The following is a 17,095-nucleotide window of genomic DNA, read 5'->3' on the forward strand; positions in this document are numbered from 1 at the left end:
TTTTAATATTGGAAAAGTCCTATCTCTTTATATAAACCAAGGTGTGCATTGACATCTAAAGGGAGGGCGTCCTCACAGTCCCACCATCCTCACAGACAGGGTTAGTAAGGTTTCGGCAGAGAGCCTTATCCGTGGCTGATCCCAATAGGTAGGACTTGGCTCCACAGAAAGTCCGGTTGGCTCCTTCCCTCCTGTCTTTCTTCTGGTAGATGGAGGCATTTCTATTTGGGCAAGCTTTGGGATTTTAACTATGGAGTTGCAGCGTGTGACATGGTATGCTCTCTCTCTCTAGACATATATTGTATATATATAAACTGTTTTAAATACGTTTTTGTTTTTAGTGTTTTAGTCGTGTTTTCAATGCTGACGCTTAATTTCTTTATAGCATTTGTAAATTAATGTATTAGTTGAATGTTTTAAAGATTATTGTAAGCCACCTTGTATCCCATTTTGGGAGAAAAGCAGGAATGTAAGTGCAATAAACACATTAAAGAAAGAAAATGTGGCTCATCATGTAATGGGGTTGAATTCTGTGTAAACCAGCTCACTCTCTGATCTACAAAAGTCATAATGTGTGATGTCCTTATCGAGGATGTTACTTCTCATTACATACACTTGAAATCTCCCACTTTTTGGGAGGTGGCAGTGGGCATATTGACCATCTTTCCAATGGATGCAGACATGCACTTAATGCCTTGTGTGTCTGTGAGGGAGGGATAAGTCTTAGAGAGTCAGAAACGTAGTTTCTTTTTTTCTCATACAGAAGGAAAATATGGAGGGAGAGGAGAGAGAGAGAGAAAGTGAAGTGGGAGATTAATAGAGAGAAAAGCCATGGGGATAGAAAGAGAAAAATCAGTAAGGAAGAAAAATTGTGAGAGAAACAGATCCTCACACACAAAGAAGCAAAACAGCAAAGGGATGAGGTGTGTGATGACAGGTATGTGCCCATAAAACCACTATGTGTGTTGTGATCAGTGGTGTGACACTGAAAGTCAGGCCTTTGTTTAGATGTTTAAGTAACTGTTTGTATATGATGTGAAAAGGGCTGATGTGAAAGTGTAAAGGCAGGATTACTGCTGAACATAAAGAAAACAAAAATAACAACCATGGAGAAGCTGCATAAATTCAACTTAGACTGTGAGTAAATCGCAACAATTAAAGAGTTCTTGTACCTTGGATCAAGCATTGATCAGAATGGAGACTGCAGTCAAGAAATCAGAGGAAGACTAGGAATGGGGAAGGCAGCGATGAAAGAACTAGACGAGATCCTGAAGATAAACAAGTGAGAACTAAAACTAGAATTGTCTAAGTCATGGGATTCCTCATCATTTTATACACATGTGAGAACTGGACAGTTAAAGCCAAGAGGGAGAAAATCAACTCATTCGAGATGCGATGGTGGGGAAAAGTGCTAAGGATCCCATGGACAGCCAAAAAGCCAAACAAATGGGTTCTAAAGCAGATCAAGACAGAACTCTCTCTGGAAGCCAAGATGACTAAATTGAGCCTGTCGTATTTGGACACATCACAAGAAGGCATGACTCATTAGGAAGGACAAAAATGCTAGGAAAAATAGAAGGTAGAGATAACCGCATGCCCAATGGGTAGAGTCAATAATTGGACCTGAATCTGCAGGACCTAAGCAGAGCAATGGAGGACAGGGGTCTTGGAGATGTCTCATCCACAGGGTCAGCATGAGTAGGGGGCCTTGGGACCCGTTCAAGGGCAGTTAACAACTTGTATATGATGTGAAAAAGACAGACTCGAGTCTGTAAACAGTACAATATAATCTGATTTCCTTATTCAGCTTCTTCAGAATATTCCAAGTGTGCTATATTTTGGAATTAAATGAAGTTTGCAGCAATATTGTACTCTGGTTATTTGGCTTAAAGGTCATAGAACAATGAAATATTACATTAGCCACGCAGAGAAGAAAGTAAGGGGGATGTTGAATTGTCTAGACTAGAAGATGGTGGAGAACCTGGGGCAGTGGTGGCACAGTGGTTAAATAATAATAATAATAATAATAATAATAATAATGTTTATTTATATACCGCTTTTCCTAATTAGATCAAAGCGGTGTACAACAGCAAGTACAATACATAGTCAAAATAAAACATAACAGGCCTCTCTCCCCCTCAAGATGGTGGTCAGAAGGAGGGCTCTTAGTCTTTCAGGCCAGGCCTCTCTCCCCCTCAAGATGTTGGTCGGAAGGAGGGCTTTTTCTTCTTTCAGGCAGGCAGTTGGAGCTAGCCTGCCTCTCTCCCCCCAAGATGGTGGCTGAAGGGAGGGCTTTACTTCTTCAGTAAATGTCAGTGTTGCAGCCAGGGTAGTGAGTTCAATCCCAGGCCAGGCTCCAAGGTCCACTCATCCTTCCATCCTTTCATAGGTCAGTCAAATGAGTAGCCAGCTTGTTGGGGGCAATTGGCTTACAGGTTGTAAACCATTTAGGGAGTGCTGAGTGCACTGATAAGCAGTACAGAAATGTACATGCTGTATTGCTAATGCTATAACACAATAATTTGGGAATTGTTGCTTCTATACTTATGTATTTAGAGTATTTATTCTTTTCTCTTCGGCCACAAAGGATCCCAGTGCAGCTTACAGATAGTTAATTAGACAATTCCCTGCTCCTCAGGCTTACAATCTAAAAAGACACGATACAAAAGAGAAGGGAATGGCAGAGGGGAAGGGGATCAAGTCAAGCAGGTACTGCTGGTTCTTATCTCCCTTCAAGACCAGGGCAGTGGCATTTGGAATGAAGGGAGGACCTTAAACCTAGTTCCCAGGTTTCCAAGGGATTGCCAGAGTTTTGAGATCCCTCCATCTCCCTCTCTTGACTTTGGCCTAGATTTTGGCTCTTCTCTCCCTCCCAGAGCCCCCTCCCTCAGGACTCCAGAGAAAATCTCCCCCCCACCCCCAAAATGTTGTTTCCAATGTTATTGAACCCTATCCTGTGTGATGCTTTGTATTTGACACCGGTTCTTAAACCCCTCCACTGGCTGTCCATTAGTTTCCAGGCAAGATGCAAGGTGTTGGTTTTAACCTTCAAAGCCCTACATGACATGGGTCCTGACTACTTGTGGGAGAACCTCCTCCCATACAATCCACCGCAGACTCATTTCCTCTGGGAAGAACCTGCTACAACTTAAGAAGACCAGACTTTCAGCGATGACCCAGAGGTCCTTCTCATCAGCCGCTCCCAGGCTCTGGAATGACCTCCGGATGAGATCCATCATATTTCCACCTTGGAAGCCTTTAGGAAGGCTATTAAGACGGATCTCTTCCAGCAGGCCTTTTCAGACTAGATTAGATGTAGTCCCTTGCCTCTCCCTCACCCTGACCCTTACCCTTGCCATCGTTACTGTTATGGAAATTGTTATTGATGTATCATTTCTGCCCTCCGCTTCAGAAAACGATTCAATTCTTGACTGAAAAAACTTTTTTATTATATTGTGTTTTGGATGTTTTAAATTTTCTTGCTGTTTAATAGCTTTTTAGGGATTGATTAATGTTTTTATCATTGGGAGGAGGGTTGGGAGTTTTAATAGTAAGGAGCATCAGACTGAAGTCACAATGGGGCAGTTTCAATGCTTCAGGCAAGGAGCATCAGACTGAAGTCACAATAAGACAGTCTCAAAGGTTCAGGCAAGGAGCATCAGACTGAGGTCACAATGGGACAGTCTCAATCCTTCAGGAAAGAAGCATCTTCCTGAACTCACAATAGTCTAGCCTCAATCCACCAGGAAAGGGGCATCAGCCTGAGGTCACAATAGTCCCTATCGTGCAGGCAAGGAGCATCAGCCTTAAATCACACTATGCCAGTCTCAATTTCTCAGGCAATGAGCATCAGTATGATGTTGTAATGGACCAGTATCAAACCTCCAGGTAAGAAGCACCAGCCTTAGGTCACAATAGTCCCGTCTCAATCTTTCAGGCAAGCAGCATCAGACTGAAGTTACAGTGGGCCAATCTCAATCCTTCAGGTAAAGAGCATGAGCCTGAAGCCATAATAGTCCCATCTCAGTCTTTCAGGCAAGGAACCTCAGGGCGAGATCACAACAGTCCTGTCTCAATCCTTCAGGTAAGGAGGAGCAGACTCAGGTCACAATGGGTCACAATATGTCATGAATCCCTTTATTTGTGAATTTATGCACAAGGATTGCTAGGGCCAGGCTGCTGCTGCTGCTTCTTATTCTGCTGGCGGACTTTGTGGGAAAGGAAGGTATGCACCGGGAGTTCAGGGGCCTCCCCTTCCTTCCCTCCTTTCTTCCTTTGAGGAGACCACAATGGAGCCCAAGGTGCAGAGCTGGACTCAGGAAGGAAAGGCAGGAAAGGAAGACTCTAGTTTGGAAATATAGCTCGCTCTGTGTATCTTGTATGTTTGTGTGTGTGTGTTTTCCTTTGCTGTTGTTATGGCTGGGAATGGAGGTGAGGACTGAGGAGAGAAGAAAGGGTCAGTTTGAGCAAATTCAGAACTTCTGTGCATCAAAGAGTCCAGTGTGTTGAAACAGCAAACAACTTTATTGAGAACACTTAGGAATTCAGTGTTTAAAACAGAACTGCCCATTCCAATAAAAGCAATACATTAAAACCCCCAAACCTAAAACTCCACACTTTTCTAAACCTAGCCCCCACCTCCAATTCCCAGAGTCTATGCCCCACAAGTAACAAGCCCCCCTTTGCCATTCCCAGAAACTAGCCCTTTCTGTTAATACCTGCCCCCAACTTTCTTAAGCCAACATCCCACACTTTGCAAAAGCTATCATTCCCAAAACTATTCTAGCCAGCTGCAACAAATCCCAGCCCCCCATCTACATAACCTATACCACGACCCACAATCCCCAGCCAAATTTACAACACAAAGTAATTATATATACAATTAGCAATGAAAACCTAAACTTAAGAAATACAACCTTAAAACATAAACATACATATGGACAGACAAACCTTACCAGGAAAATCACAAGGGCCTTTTCTTAGCACCACTGGATTGAAAATATAATTTTTGTATTACTAATTGACAAAAAGATTATTAGTTCATTACTGGGATTTGTGCGTCTTCTCCCCTTTGTGGACTCTCTGATGTCCCAGATTTGGATTGGTTAGAAATGGGGGGAAAAGAGATAGATATGAAAATAGATATGAAATATAAGTCATACAAGATATTAAGGATCTTGAAGGTACAATATTTGTAAGTATATAATGTTCAATTCACACAAGCTATTAAAGAAATAAACCCAAACGTTCAATTCTGAGACTAACTTCCAAGATCCGCTCTTTAACTCTCTCTCTCGATCTCCAACCGACACAATTCCCCCAACTGTCTCTTGGTCTCTCAGGCCTTATATCTACTTCTCACGGAAGCTTCCAGAAGAACCTTCATCTTGCTCTCTGATTGGTCAAGAGAGCCTTTCATAGCAGTGATGTCACTCTGCATTTGCATAAACCTCCCTTTACTGCCTGAAGAAGACCTCCATTGACTGGAGCCCAGTCATTACACTTTCCCAAGGCAAGGCTTGCCCCTGTTTCCCAATGTTGTTCTTGGGGTCTGCCTTCCTGTTGTTTCCAGGTCTTCTGGTGACCTTATGGGAGTTTATGAAGGGGTTTTCTTGGTAGGTTTCTTCAGAGTGGATTGCAATACCTGTTCATTTATTAAAAGGTTTATAGGGCACCCACATATCATAGAATCTCGTAGCTATTTTCCTCAATAACAGTTAACCAAATTAAACAGTATATAAAACAAAAACATGAAACAAGCTGGACAAGGAAACTGTTGCATGTATTTGTAATTGGTTGACCGGCTGACCCCAAAGGGTATTCAACAAGGGCTTCTTTTCATCCTGGAGAGAAGTGACCAGTGGGGTGTCCAGTGGGGCTCTGTCCTGGGCCTAGTGCTATTCAACATCCTTATTAAGGACTTAGATGACACAATTTGGGGCATATCTTTCAAATTTGCAGATGACATCAAACTAGGAGGACTAGCTAATACTCCAGAGAACAGGGTCAAAATTCAAAAGGGCCTGAACAGACTAGAAAGCTGGGCCAAAGCTAACAAAATGAAATTCAACATGGCAAAATGTAAGGTACTGCACTCAGGGCGGAAAAATAAAATGCACAGATATAGGATGGGGGACACCTGGCTTAATGAAACTACATATGAAAGGGATCTAGGAGTCCAAGTAGACCACAAGTTGAACATGTGTCAACAGTGCGACACGGCAGCTAAAAAGGCCAATGCAATTTTAGATGCATCAATAGAAGTATAGTGTCTAGATCAAATGAAGAAATAGCGCCTCTCTGTTCTGCTTTGGTCAGGCCCCACTTGGAATATTGTGTCCAGTTCTGGCCACAATTAACAAAGATGTTAAGTTGGAAAATGCCCATAGGAGGGCAACTGAAATGGTGAAGGGTCTGGAAACTATGTCATATGAGGAACGACTAAGAGAGCTGGGGATGTTTAGCCTGGAGAAGAAAAGGTTAAGAGGTGATATGATAGCCCTTTTTAAATATTTGAAGGGATGTCATATTGAGAGGGGAGCAAGCTTGTTTTCTGCTGCTCCAGAGACTAGGACCCAGAGCAATGGATGCAAGCTACGGCAAAAGAGATTCCACCTCACCATTAGGAAGAACTTCCTGACAGTAAGTCTGTCCGATAGTGGAACACACTCCTTCCTTGGAGTATAGTGGAGTCTCCTTCCTTGGAAGTGTTCAAACAGAGGCTGGATGGCGATCTGTCAGGCATGCTTTGATTGAGAGTTCCTGCATGGCAGAATGGGGTTGGACTGGGTGGCCCTTGGGGTCTCTTCCAACTCTATGATTCTATGAATCCCCTTAAATCTTCTATCATTTTGATATAGTCCATCACTTTGTCCCATTCTTCTACCAGTCTTGTTATAGAATGTATTCCAGTATTCTTTCACTTTGACACAGGAGCAGCAGAGATGGAAATATGTGCCCTTTTCATTTCCGCACATCCAGCACCCATCAGAACAAGTCTTAGATATAAAAATACTTTGTAGTAGTTTTCCCTTAGGGCTTGGGAAGCTGTGTATTTTATCCTCCTTTTCCAGGATAACTCCCATTCTTCCATCTCAATATTGGGTCCTAGATTTCTTGGCCATTGAACCATGTTTTCTTTAACCACCTCAGATTCCATCTCATGTTTTAACAGGATTTTATACAATTTCACAAGTGAACCTTTCCCGATAGCAAGCACATTTCCTTGTATTTCTGTACTAATTATTTCTATTCCATATGTTTTCATATCCAACAAAAATCTCTCTTTTATTTGCCGGAAAATAAGCCAGTTACGTTGTTTACCTTCTTCTCTTATTTCTTCTAACTTTTTAATTTAATCATGTTGCCTTGCTTATTTATCAAATCATTCCTGCTGCTGCTGTTTATTCCACTGTCGGCTTTAGAGGGAAGAGAAGGAGTTCGCCAGGGGTTCAGCAGCCCCCCCCCCCTCCTTACTTCCTTCCTTCTTTCCTTCGAAGAGATTTTGAAGAGGCCGCAATGGAGCCCAGGAGAGGCAGGAAAGAAAGGTTCTGCTTTGGAAATAGCCTCTCTGTGTATACTGTAGGTATATAGATATATATAGATATATGTGTGTTTGCCTCTGCTGTTCTTATGGTTGGGAATGGAGCTGACTACTGAGGACAGGAGAAAGGGTCAGTTTTGTGCAAATTCACAAGTCCAGTGTGTTGAAATAGCAAAGAACTTTATTGAAAACATAGTCAGAAATTCAGTTTTTAAGCCAGAACTGCCCTCCCCAAGCCAAAGAATATATTGAAACTCTAAACCTAAAACTCAACCTTCTACAAAACCTAGCCCCCACCGACAATTCCCACCATCTATCCCTACTATTAACCAGACCCACTTTGCCATCCTTCTCACACACACAATCTCTCCCTGCCCCAGACATTCGAAGAAGCTTGCTCCCTTTGTGTTACTACCGGTCCCCAACTTTCTTCGGCCAACATCCCACAAATTCTGAATGCTATCATTGTATTCTAGCTAGCTGCAACAAATCCCAGCCCCTCATCTAACTAACCTAAACCACGACCCACAATCCCCAGCCAAATTTATAACCCAAAGCAATTATCTTTACGAGTAGCAATTAAAAACTAAACTTAACAAAACATAACTTTAAAACATACACAGACATATGGACAGAAAAATCGTACATATAAAATCATAAGGGCCTTTTAGCACGGCTGGATTGAAGAAATATTTTGTATTCCTTCTTTACAAAAATAATGTTCGTTCACTGCTTGGGTTTGTGTGGCTTCTCTCCTGTGTGGACTCTCTGGTGACGGAATAGGCCTGACCTCCAAGAAAAGCATTTGCCACACTGCTGGCATTTGTATGGCTTCTCTCCTGAGTGGACTCTCTGGTGTGTCAGTAGGTTTAACTTCAAAGAAAAACATTTCCCACAATGCTGGCATTTGTATGGCTTCTCTCCTGAGTGGATTCTCTGGTGTGTCACTAGGTATGACTTCAAAGAAAAACAGTTCCCACAATGCTGGCATTTGTATGGCTTCTCTCCTGAGTGGATTCTCTGGTGTGTCAGTAGGGTTGACTGCTGAGAAAAACAGTTCCCACAATGCTGGCATTTGCATGGCTTCTCTCCTGAGTGGATTCTCTGGTGTGTCAGTAGGGTTGACTGCCGAGAAAAACAGTTCCCACAATGCTGGCATTTGTATGGCTTCTCTCCTGAGTGGATTCTCTGGTGTGTCAGTAGGGTTGACTGGTGAGAAAAACAGTTCCCACAATGCTGGCATTTGTATGACTTCTCTCCTGTGTGGATTCTCTGGTGTGTCAGTAGGTTTGAGGGCTGAGAAAAGCATTTCCCACAATGCTGGCATTTGTATGGCTTCTCTCCTGAGTGGATTCTCTGGTGTTTCAGTAGGGTTGACTTCAAAGAAAAACATTTCCCACAATGCTGGCATTTGTATGGCTTCTCTCCTGTGTGGATTCTCTGGTGTGTCAGTAGGGTTGACTGCTGAGAAAAACAGTTCCCACAATGCTGGCATTTGCATGGCTTCTCTCCTGTGTGGATTCTCTGGTGTGTCAGTAGGTTTGAGGGCTGAGAAAAGCATTTCCCACAATGCTGGCATTTGTACGGCTTCTCTCCGGTGTGGACTCTCCGATGCTTGACAAGGTTCGACTTGTATGCAAAATGTTTCCCACAGTTCTGGCAGTTGTATGGCTTTTCTGGTGTGTGGACTCTCTCATGACTGACAAGTTCTTCTGTAAAGAAGGATAATGACAGATGATACTGAGTTAAGAGAGGAAAGTGTTAGCCCAAAATTTAGCCCTATATTCACTCCTCCCTATTTGAGATTAAATTAATAAAGTTGGGGTGGGTGACTTGAGCAAGACCCTGTTGCAGATGCCCCAAATCCATGCAACGATTATATCCTTACTCACAGGATCTGGCAAAGAAGAGATTGTGGGGAACCTACCTTGAGGTAATCAGTAGAAGCAGATAGTCCTACAGACTGTTGAAAAAAGATTCTTTTAAACATGTGTTAAAATATTTTTATTGAAAAGTGGCATCATATCCTGTGAGACGGCCAGAGAGTGCTGAGTCAGAGCACATGGCATGATGCAAGCTAACTGCAGAGGACACTTCATGTTGTGTGGCACCATGAGATGAATCACAACCAATACAGAATACAGGACACATCTGGATTGTTGTGGATAGGATTGGATTGGAGTTGGTGAACATGATGGAAGTCAGAGAGGAGAGCTTGCAAATATTTTTATTATTTTGCATCTCAAGATAGAGAACCTCCAAAGATTTGGATGAAATCAACTGTGTCTGTGACTTATTTTTAAGTGTGAAGAGAAGTTAGTGCATTGCCAAAACCTGTATCTGGAAAGTTGTTTCCATACTGTGCTATGTTATTGTTGAGCTGCATCTGGGAGCATCATGCTCAAATTGCGCTGTACAATGGCTTGGGAATGGGACTGGAATTCAGAGCCAACAAGGACCTGAGGACCGGTGTGCTAATCCCTTATGTCTGAGGTATTTGCACCAAGCACCTATTGCATTCAATTTGATTTTGTTCCATATTTTCTCCACCCAGAAAACATTCTAAAACTATTTAAACGTTATAGAAAACTTGGGTTCTGCCCACTAGCAACAATTTCAGTATAAAGATCAGGCCCAACTGGCTGTTCTTCAGCGTCAGTCCAGTTGCAGACAGACACTTTCTGGGTTTACACTGCTAAACACCTCACTACTCTCGCCAGCTCCACTTGTCATGGGAGTTACTGGTTTCTTTACCCATTCTGGGCCCTCAGCAATTGGAATCAAGGTCCATCTAGGTTATTTATTATCATTAGGAAAGCCTAACATCTATTCACCACTCCCACCTTTGTTAGCTAGTTTTTGTGTGTGTGCGTGAACACCTATATGTGTGTGTATGTATGTACAGTGCACCTGTGTCATAGGTGGGCATGCCTTACACAGATTTCAGGATACACAAAAAGGCACACTGGGAAAAGGGGCAGTTTGCCCCATAAGGGTTAATCACGCCTGTGGCGGTGGCGGGTGCAGCCGCTCAACTGCGCGGAGCCCTGTTCATTTATATAGGGCTTGAGAATGCATGGAATCCCCCTAACAGAACGGGATGACTCCCGATGTCACTGTTGCCCCAGTCTCTCCTTTGAGCTAAGTATTCCCTTAAAAGCATAGCACTTGGCAGTGTCCTCCCCAGACTCCAGCCTTTCGGGTAACAAAGAGCCTCTGAAATCAACCATGGAGCTAAGGAAGTTCAGGTTGGAAAAGAAACATTAGAGAAAAGGGAATTTTTCTGTTGCCCTTTCCTTTCTTCATAGACATTGCTCATAATTTCAAAATGGAACCCCTTAATATGTTTGAAAACAAGAGCCTGCGCTGGTTCTCATCAGTTCAGTTCTTAAAATCTCTCATGTTCGTGGCTGCCTCCCAATCCCCAAGGCCCCTCTCCTGCCCCTTCCCAGAGGTCCCTTCCTCTCCGGACAGAGCTAGGCAATCCTGGCTTTGCTCCTGCCTTCCCCTCCTGGCTCCCATCTGCCAGATCCCCTTCCCTTTCTCCCTCCGCTCTCCAACCTTCCCTCTTGCCCATCTGCACCGCTTCAGCATCTCATTTTCAGCATCTTTTCCCTGTCGTTATATTTTTTAACTTTCCCTCCGTCTCTCCATCACAGACACATACCCACAGAGTGTGATGCATAAAAGGGATACTTTGAGGCCCATTTGTTGAGAAAGGCAGGATAATCAATATACAAATAATTCATTGGCAAAGGCAGAGCATGGGGGCTGGGACCTGGACTCCAATTTTGGTGAGTGTCAAGCACGAGGGAGCAGCCTTAAAACATCTATAAGACAGGCATGGACTACTATGGGGTTTGTAGGAGATCTCAGGGGCAACCCCAGATTGTATTGCCGGGGGGGGGGGGGGGGGGGAGGGATGAAATAATATTTTGACCCTCAACATCCTATAGCATCCCTTTGGGGAAGTGGAGGCCATTTGGCCACTGTTGGACCCTCTCTGAGCCATTGCACGCCCAAGGGAGGTATTTCCCACAAGAAGGCTCTCCCGAGCCTTAAAAGGATAGAAGAGGAGCCAAAAAAGGTAGGAAATTTGGTCAGGTATGTGCTGAGTACCATTTGGGTGTGAAAAGCATTAATCTCAATGGCTCCTTTCCACAAAATCCTAAAATTGGCAGTTTAGGATGGAGTATTTGGAATCCTTAGAAACTGGAGAGCAGTATTGCCTCACTAAACTACAGATTCAAATATTCTACAGGATGTTGCTATCACAATTAAACTAGGCTTGAACGGGATCTAGGACTCCTAGTAGACCGCAAGTTGAACATGGGCCAACAGTGTGATGCGGCAGCTAAAAAGGCCAATGTGATTCTAGGCTGCATCAATACAAGAATAGTTTCTAGATCAAGGGAAGTAATAGTGCCACTCTATTCTGCTTTGGTCAGGCCTCCCTTGGAATAATCCTGTGTCTAGTTCTGGGCCCCACAATTCAAAAAGGGTGTTGACAAATTGGAGCATGTCCAAAGGAGGGCAACCAAAGTGGTGAAGGGTCTGGAAAACATCAAGCGCTATGAGGAGCAGCTTAAAGAGCTGGTTATGTTTAGCCTGGAGAAAAGAAGATAAAGATTGGATATGATATCCATGTTTAAATATTTGAAAGGGTGTCATGTTGCGCAAGGGGCAGGCTTGCCTTTTGCTGCTACAGAGAAAAGGAGAAACCACAATGGATGCAAGCCACAGGGAAAGAGGTTCCACCTAAACATTAGGAGGAACTTTGTGACAGTAAGAGCTCTTTGACAGTGGAATATACTCCCTTAGAGTTTGGTGGAGTCCTTTTCTTTGGAGGTCTTTAAAGAGAGGCTGGATGGCCATCTCTTGGGGGTGATTTGAATGTGTATTCCTGCATGGCAGAAGGGGGTTGAACTGGATGGTCCTTGTGGTCTATTCCAACTCTATGACTCTATAATTCTAGTGGAATCATAGCGACATGGTAATATAGTATGAAAGGGTCCTCAGTCTTTATAGAAAGAGCAATGGTTTCAGGTTCCTTACCTACAGAAGCCACATTCTCATAATTGTTCATCATTACATAATTGTACAAAAGTTTCTGTTTCTTTGTCAACAATTTCCATTCATCCTCGGTGAAATATATCGCCACATCTGCAAAGGTCACCTGAAATAGAAAATAGCCCTCATCCAGAGAGTGACTAAGGAAAAGGGGAGGAAAGCACATGGTGCATCCCAAATATTATTTCATCAATTCAGAATTCAGTCCAGGAAATAAACTTTAAATTCTGTCAGCAAGGAAAAAGCTACTGCCTTTCAGATCCATTTTGTATCGAATCCTTTCAATATAGTAAGCAATATAATTGAGGCCATGGCTGGGATATTGAGGATGGATTAGGGTACTGACTATCCCAAAACATATAGTACATTTAGCCACAAAAGAATTATGGTGCATTCAGCCATTTCTTGCCAAATTTCAGAGGCAAATGTCATTTTTAAAAAACAGTTCTGGGGAGCACTCTGGACCTGAGGACCAATAGGCCTACCATCAATTTAGAGCCAGAGATGGTCTCCCATATTCCCATCATTTCAAAGTCAGGAAAAGCATGGCACATGTGGACAAGCAACACCAGAAGGTGGAGAGGGTGGCCAAATTTGTTTATGAGGAAGATCACACAAGCGGGGAAGGGCACAGTAGTTTGCTTTTGCCTCAGCCTTCTGGCAAGTGAAGACACTGGCAATGTATCTCCTCTCCTCTCCCACCTTTTGAGTTGATGGGGTGCAAACTCCTTGAAAGTCATTTTTCAGCAACCCAAGAGAGCTGAGGAGAAGTGGGAAAGTGGAAGGAGAGAGAAACCTACACTTTTGAAAGCCCCTGAAAACGTGGGGTGACAGAGGATTAACCAGGACTTTCTCTGCCAAACTGGGACAATATGTTCTCCACTTGCTTTCATGAGCTGCCCCAGCAGTGACACAAATGAAGCTAATAGTCAGGATGGAGACTCACCAAAGAGTTCTTGTACTTCGCCAGCCTCTTTCTCTTGGAGCCCAACTTTCTCTGCTTGGCCTCTGTGTTGGCCATCAGGTGGGAAGGGAGGGGGTCCTGGTGGCCCTGCACTTGGTTCTCTTCAAGTAAAATATGCCCCAAAGCTGTGTACAAGGAGGCCGAGATGAAGTTCCTGAGAAAAGAGACTAGGGTTAGGCTTGGTTTGTCAAGAAATCCTGCACCACTCGAAGACACAAAGAACAGCATGCTGCTGGTGAGATACGCAGGTGCCATATGCCTCCTTTGGGCCAATGCGGAGATGGACATCCCCTTCCTCCCTCTTCACCAAACAAAGCCCCATGGAGCTAGCATAGATTCACTGCAACTCCCTTACACAACAGATACTCCATGTTAAAATGCTTTTGATGTTGCTATGTTGCGCAGCACGTGAGGCAACATGTTAACGTATGGCGCCAGATTCTCCACCTTGACTGTAGTCAGTAGCTTGTGAGCTGAACAAGCACCTGTCACTTTCTCAATGAGCAAAGAGACACTGTAGTCTTCTCTCAGATGAGGCTTTTATTCATATAAGAAGTTCCACTGTGTACAACACTATATACATCAACACCCTCCACCATCCACACCAGTAACAACCCACTCTGAGGCACACACTGTCTGACTCTTCCTCAATGACAGTTGAGAATGACAGTTGACAGTTGCATCAACATTCCAATGATGCACTGTTTAAATGCTGACACATATAACTGCCACTAGAGCTGTAAATGACTCCCACAACAGCTCCACCTACTGGCCACATGCATGTCATTTCCTGAGACCAGTTCACCATGGTCCTGACACTCCATGCCTTGTGAGAGTGGAGGGGGGTCAGGGGATGGGGAATTGGAGAGGACCCTGGCTATGTCCCTGTAGCTAGATGTGAAATGAGCGCATCATCACCCAAAATAAAATGGGACCTCTTAGCAAATCTATGGGAGACGCTGCCTCAAAGCACATGGGAGGAGTCTTTGGCTGGATGGCCATCTGTTCGGAGGACTTGGAGGGCAGAATGGGGCTGACTGTTTGGCCCTTGGGGCTCCCTTCCAGTCCTAAGAGTTTATGAAGCCTACCTTACAAGGCTGTTGTGGGAGTTAATCACAAGACAATTACTACACAAGAATGGCCACCTTTTAGCAGCTTACAATAAAAAGATCCATACAATACAATAAAAACATGTTTCATGATATCCCAAACTCTAACCCTAACACTCCCATCCGAAATAAAATACCATTAAATTACTGGACAGTTATTAAAACAGTTATTAAAAACAGGGATAGTAGCCAAAGCCTGATGTTTGTGAAGAATAAGAATAAGGCTTGTATTAAAACTATCCTCCCCATTTCTGATCCCTGTTAAAACCCATGTTCCCCAGAAGGAGCAGTGCTTTGTAAGAAAACCATATCTGAAAAGACACACAAAACACACAAAAAGAAACACACTTCCTTCCTTTTGGCCCAAGGAGCCTGGCCTCCTTCTGACTCTGGAGCCTCAGGCGAGAAAGAGAAGCCTCTGTTCAACTCAGAGAAGGTTCTGGAACATTGTTCCCCACAGTCACAAGAAGCACTAAATGGCCTCCAGAACACAAAATGGTTGCCTCTGCCTCAGCGCTTGGCAGTTGGCAGTTTGAGGCCTTCAGGGAAGAGAGAGAGACTGAGGGGAAGAATGGAATGGAGGTCCTGCAGAAATAAGGCACTTTGATACTGCTTTAATCTCTCATTGCTATGGAATCCGGGTTTTTTTCGTTTGTGACACTTAGCCTTCTCTGCCAGAGAGCTCTAGTGCTGCAACAAACTACAAAGCCCAGGATTCCACTGGATGGAGCCAGGAAAGTTAAAGCGGTTTCGATCTGAATTATTTCTTCAGTACAGATACAGCCTGAGTCAGTTGTAAAAGTGTAGAAGCACCAAAGGCTGGTTTTTACCCTTAAAAATGGTTTTACTTTTTAAAAGATAAGCAGTTTGTTTTTCTGTCTAATCCTTATTTTTGTTCTTCTTGTTTGTTTGTATGTTTGTTTGTTTGTTGGTAATATGAGATTGTCTGGTCTGCCAGCTTCCTGAAAATCTCTTAATAAGAAAAGTGAGAAGACTTTTAAAACCTCCCAAAGGAGCTACTTTTGGCCTTTTTTGGGGGTCAAGCCTCCTCTCAGAAGCCAAAGCCCAATGTTTGTGAAGAAGAAGAATAAAGCTTGTATGAAAACTATCCTCCCCATTTCTGTATAAGAAAACCCTCTCAGAAAAGCGACACAAAAGACACACCAAGAAACACACTGACTCCCTTTTGGCCCAAGGAGCCTGGCCTCCTTCTCGCTCTGGAGCCTTAAGGAGAGAAAGAGGAGCCTCTCAGTTGAACTGAGGAGGCCTTACAGAAGCTTCTGGAACATTATTGCCGACAGTCACAAGCAGCACAAAATGGCCGCCGTAACACAAAATGGCTGCTTCTGCCTCAGCACTTGGCACTTGGCAGGTGGAGGCCTATAGGGAATCCCTAATGCAAGATGAAAGGGCCCCAAAGTCAGAAGGGACCCCAAAGAGGGTGGCCAGAGGCATGGACTGCAAAGGATCTCCCTTATTAACCACTTCTGAGACTAGAATAAGATGGAGGCTTTTAAGTTCTGCAGAATTCTTTTGGCCTAGAGGCTAAAATGGGGAAGGCAAGGGCTGAAAGTCCCAAATGGGGTTAGGACACACTGCTTTAATTAGTGCCAACTGAGTTTGAAGCAAAGTCATTTGCCCTCCATAAAATGGGAAGAGAAGAAAATCTGAGAGCCCTAGAATTGGAAATGATCCCCCAAGGGCCATCCAGTCCAGCCTCCTTCTTCCATGCAGGAATACCCAAAATCCTAGACCACAAAGGGCCATCCAGTCCAGCCTCCTTCTGCCATGCAGGAATACACAGACTCCTAGACCCCCAATGGCCATCCAGTCCAGCCCCCTTGTGCTATGCAGGAATACCCAAAATCCTAGACCCCCAAGGGCCATCCAGTCCAGCCTCCTTCTGCCATGCAGGAATACACAAAACCCCAGACCCCCAAGGGCCATCCAGTCCAGCCTCCTTCTGCCATGCAGGAATACACAGACTCCTAGACCCCCAAGGGCCATCCAGTCCAGCCTCCTTCTGCCATGCAGGAATACCCAAAATCCCAGACCCCCAAGGGCCATCCAGTCCAGCCTCCTTCTGCCATGCAGGAATACACAGACTCCTAGACCCCCAAGGGCCATCCAGTCCAGCCTCCTTCTGCCATGCAGGAATACACAGACTCCTAGAGTTGGGGGGAGATCCTGGCAGGGAGGGCAGTGAAAAGAGATCCTTAGAAGGAGGGAAGATTGGGAGATATAGTTCTGGAAATCACATTGTTAAAGACTCCTTGTTTTTTTGCCTTTGCCACCCTCTGAAGCTGAGCAAACGAGATCCGAACTCTGGTCTCCAGAGTCCTAGTCCAGCACCAAAAGGCTTCCTCCGAGCACTGTATTTCCAGGAAACCAAATCATGTCCTGGGTGAC

General features: G+C 44.1%; 1 protein-coding gene across 1 annotated transcript in view; it reads right to left on the reverse strand.

The window, feature by feature from the left end:
- Nucleotides 1–15,868, reverse strand: part of LOC149290482 (uncharacterized) — a 52,254-nt gene extending 36,386 nt beyond the window's left edge. The window contains exons 1-4 of the mRNA XM_089489344.1: nucleotides 15,851–15,868; nucleotides 13,560–13,731; nucleotides 12,599–12,719; nucleotides 8,692–9,255 (exon numbers count right to left, since the gene is read on the reverse strand). Of these exons, the coding sequence (XP_089345470.1) occupies nucleotides 8,692–9,255; nucleotides 12,599–12,719; nucleotides 13,560–13,634 (760 nt within the window). The 5' untranslated portion in view covers nucleotides 13,635–13,731; nucleotides 15,851–15,868. The remainder of the gene's footprint in view (nucleotides 1–8,691; nucleotides 9,256–12,598; nucleotides 12,720–13,559; nucleotides 13,732–15,850) is intronic.
- Nucleotides 15,869–17,095: the final 1,227 nt, after the last annotated feature.

This window comes from Sceloporus occidentalis, unplaced genomic scaffold (genome assembly GCF_023333645.1).
Source record: "Sceloporus occidentalis isolate IW3139 unplaced genomic scaffold, rSceOcc1.0.p SCAF_39, whole genome shotgun sequence".
NCBI lineage: Eukaryota > Metazoa > Chordata > Lepidosauria > Squamata > Phrynosomatidae > Sceloporus > Sceloporus occidentalis.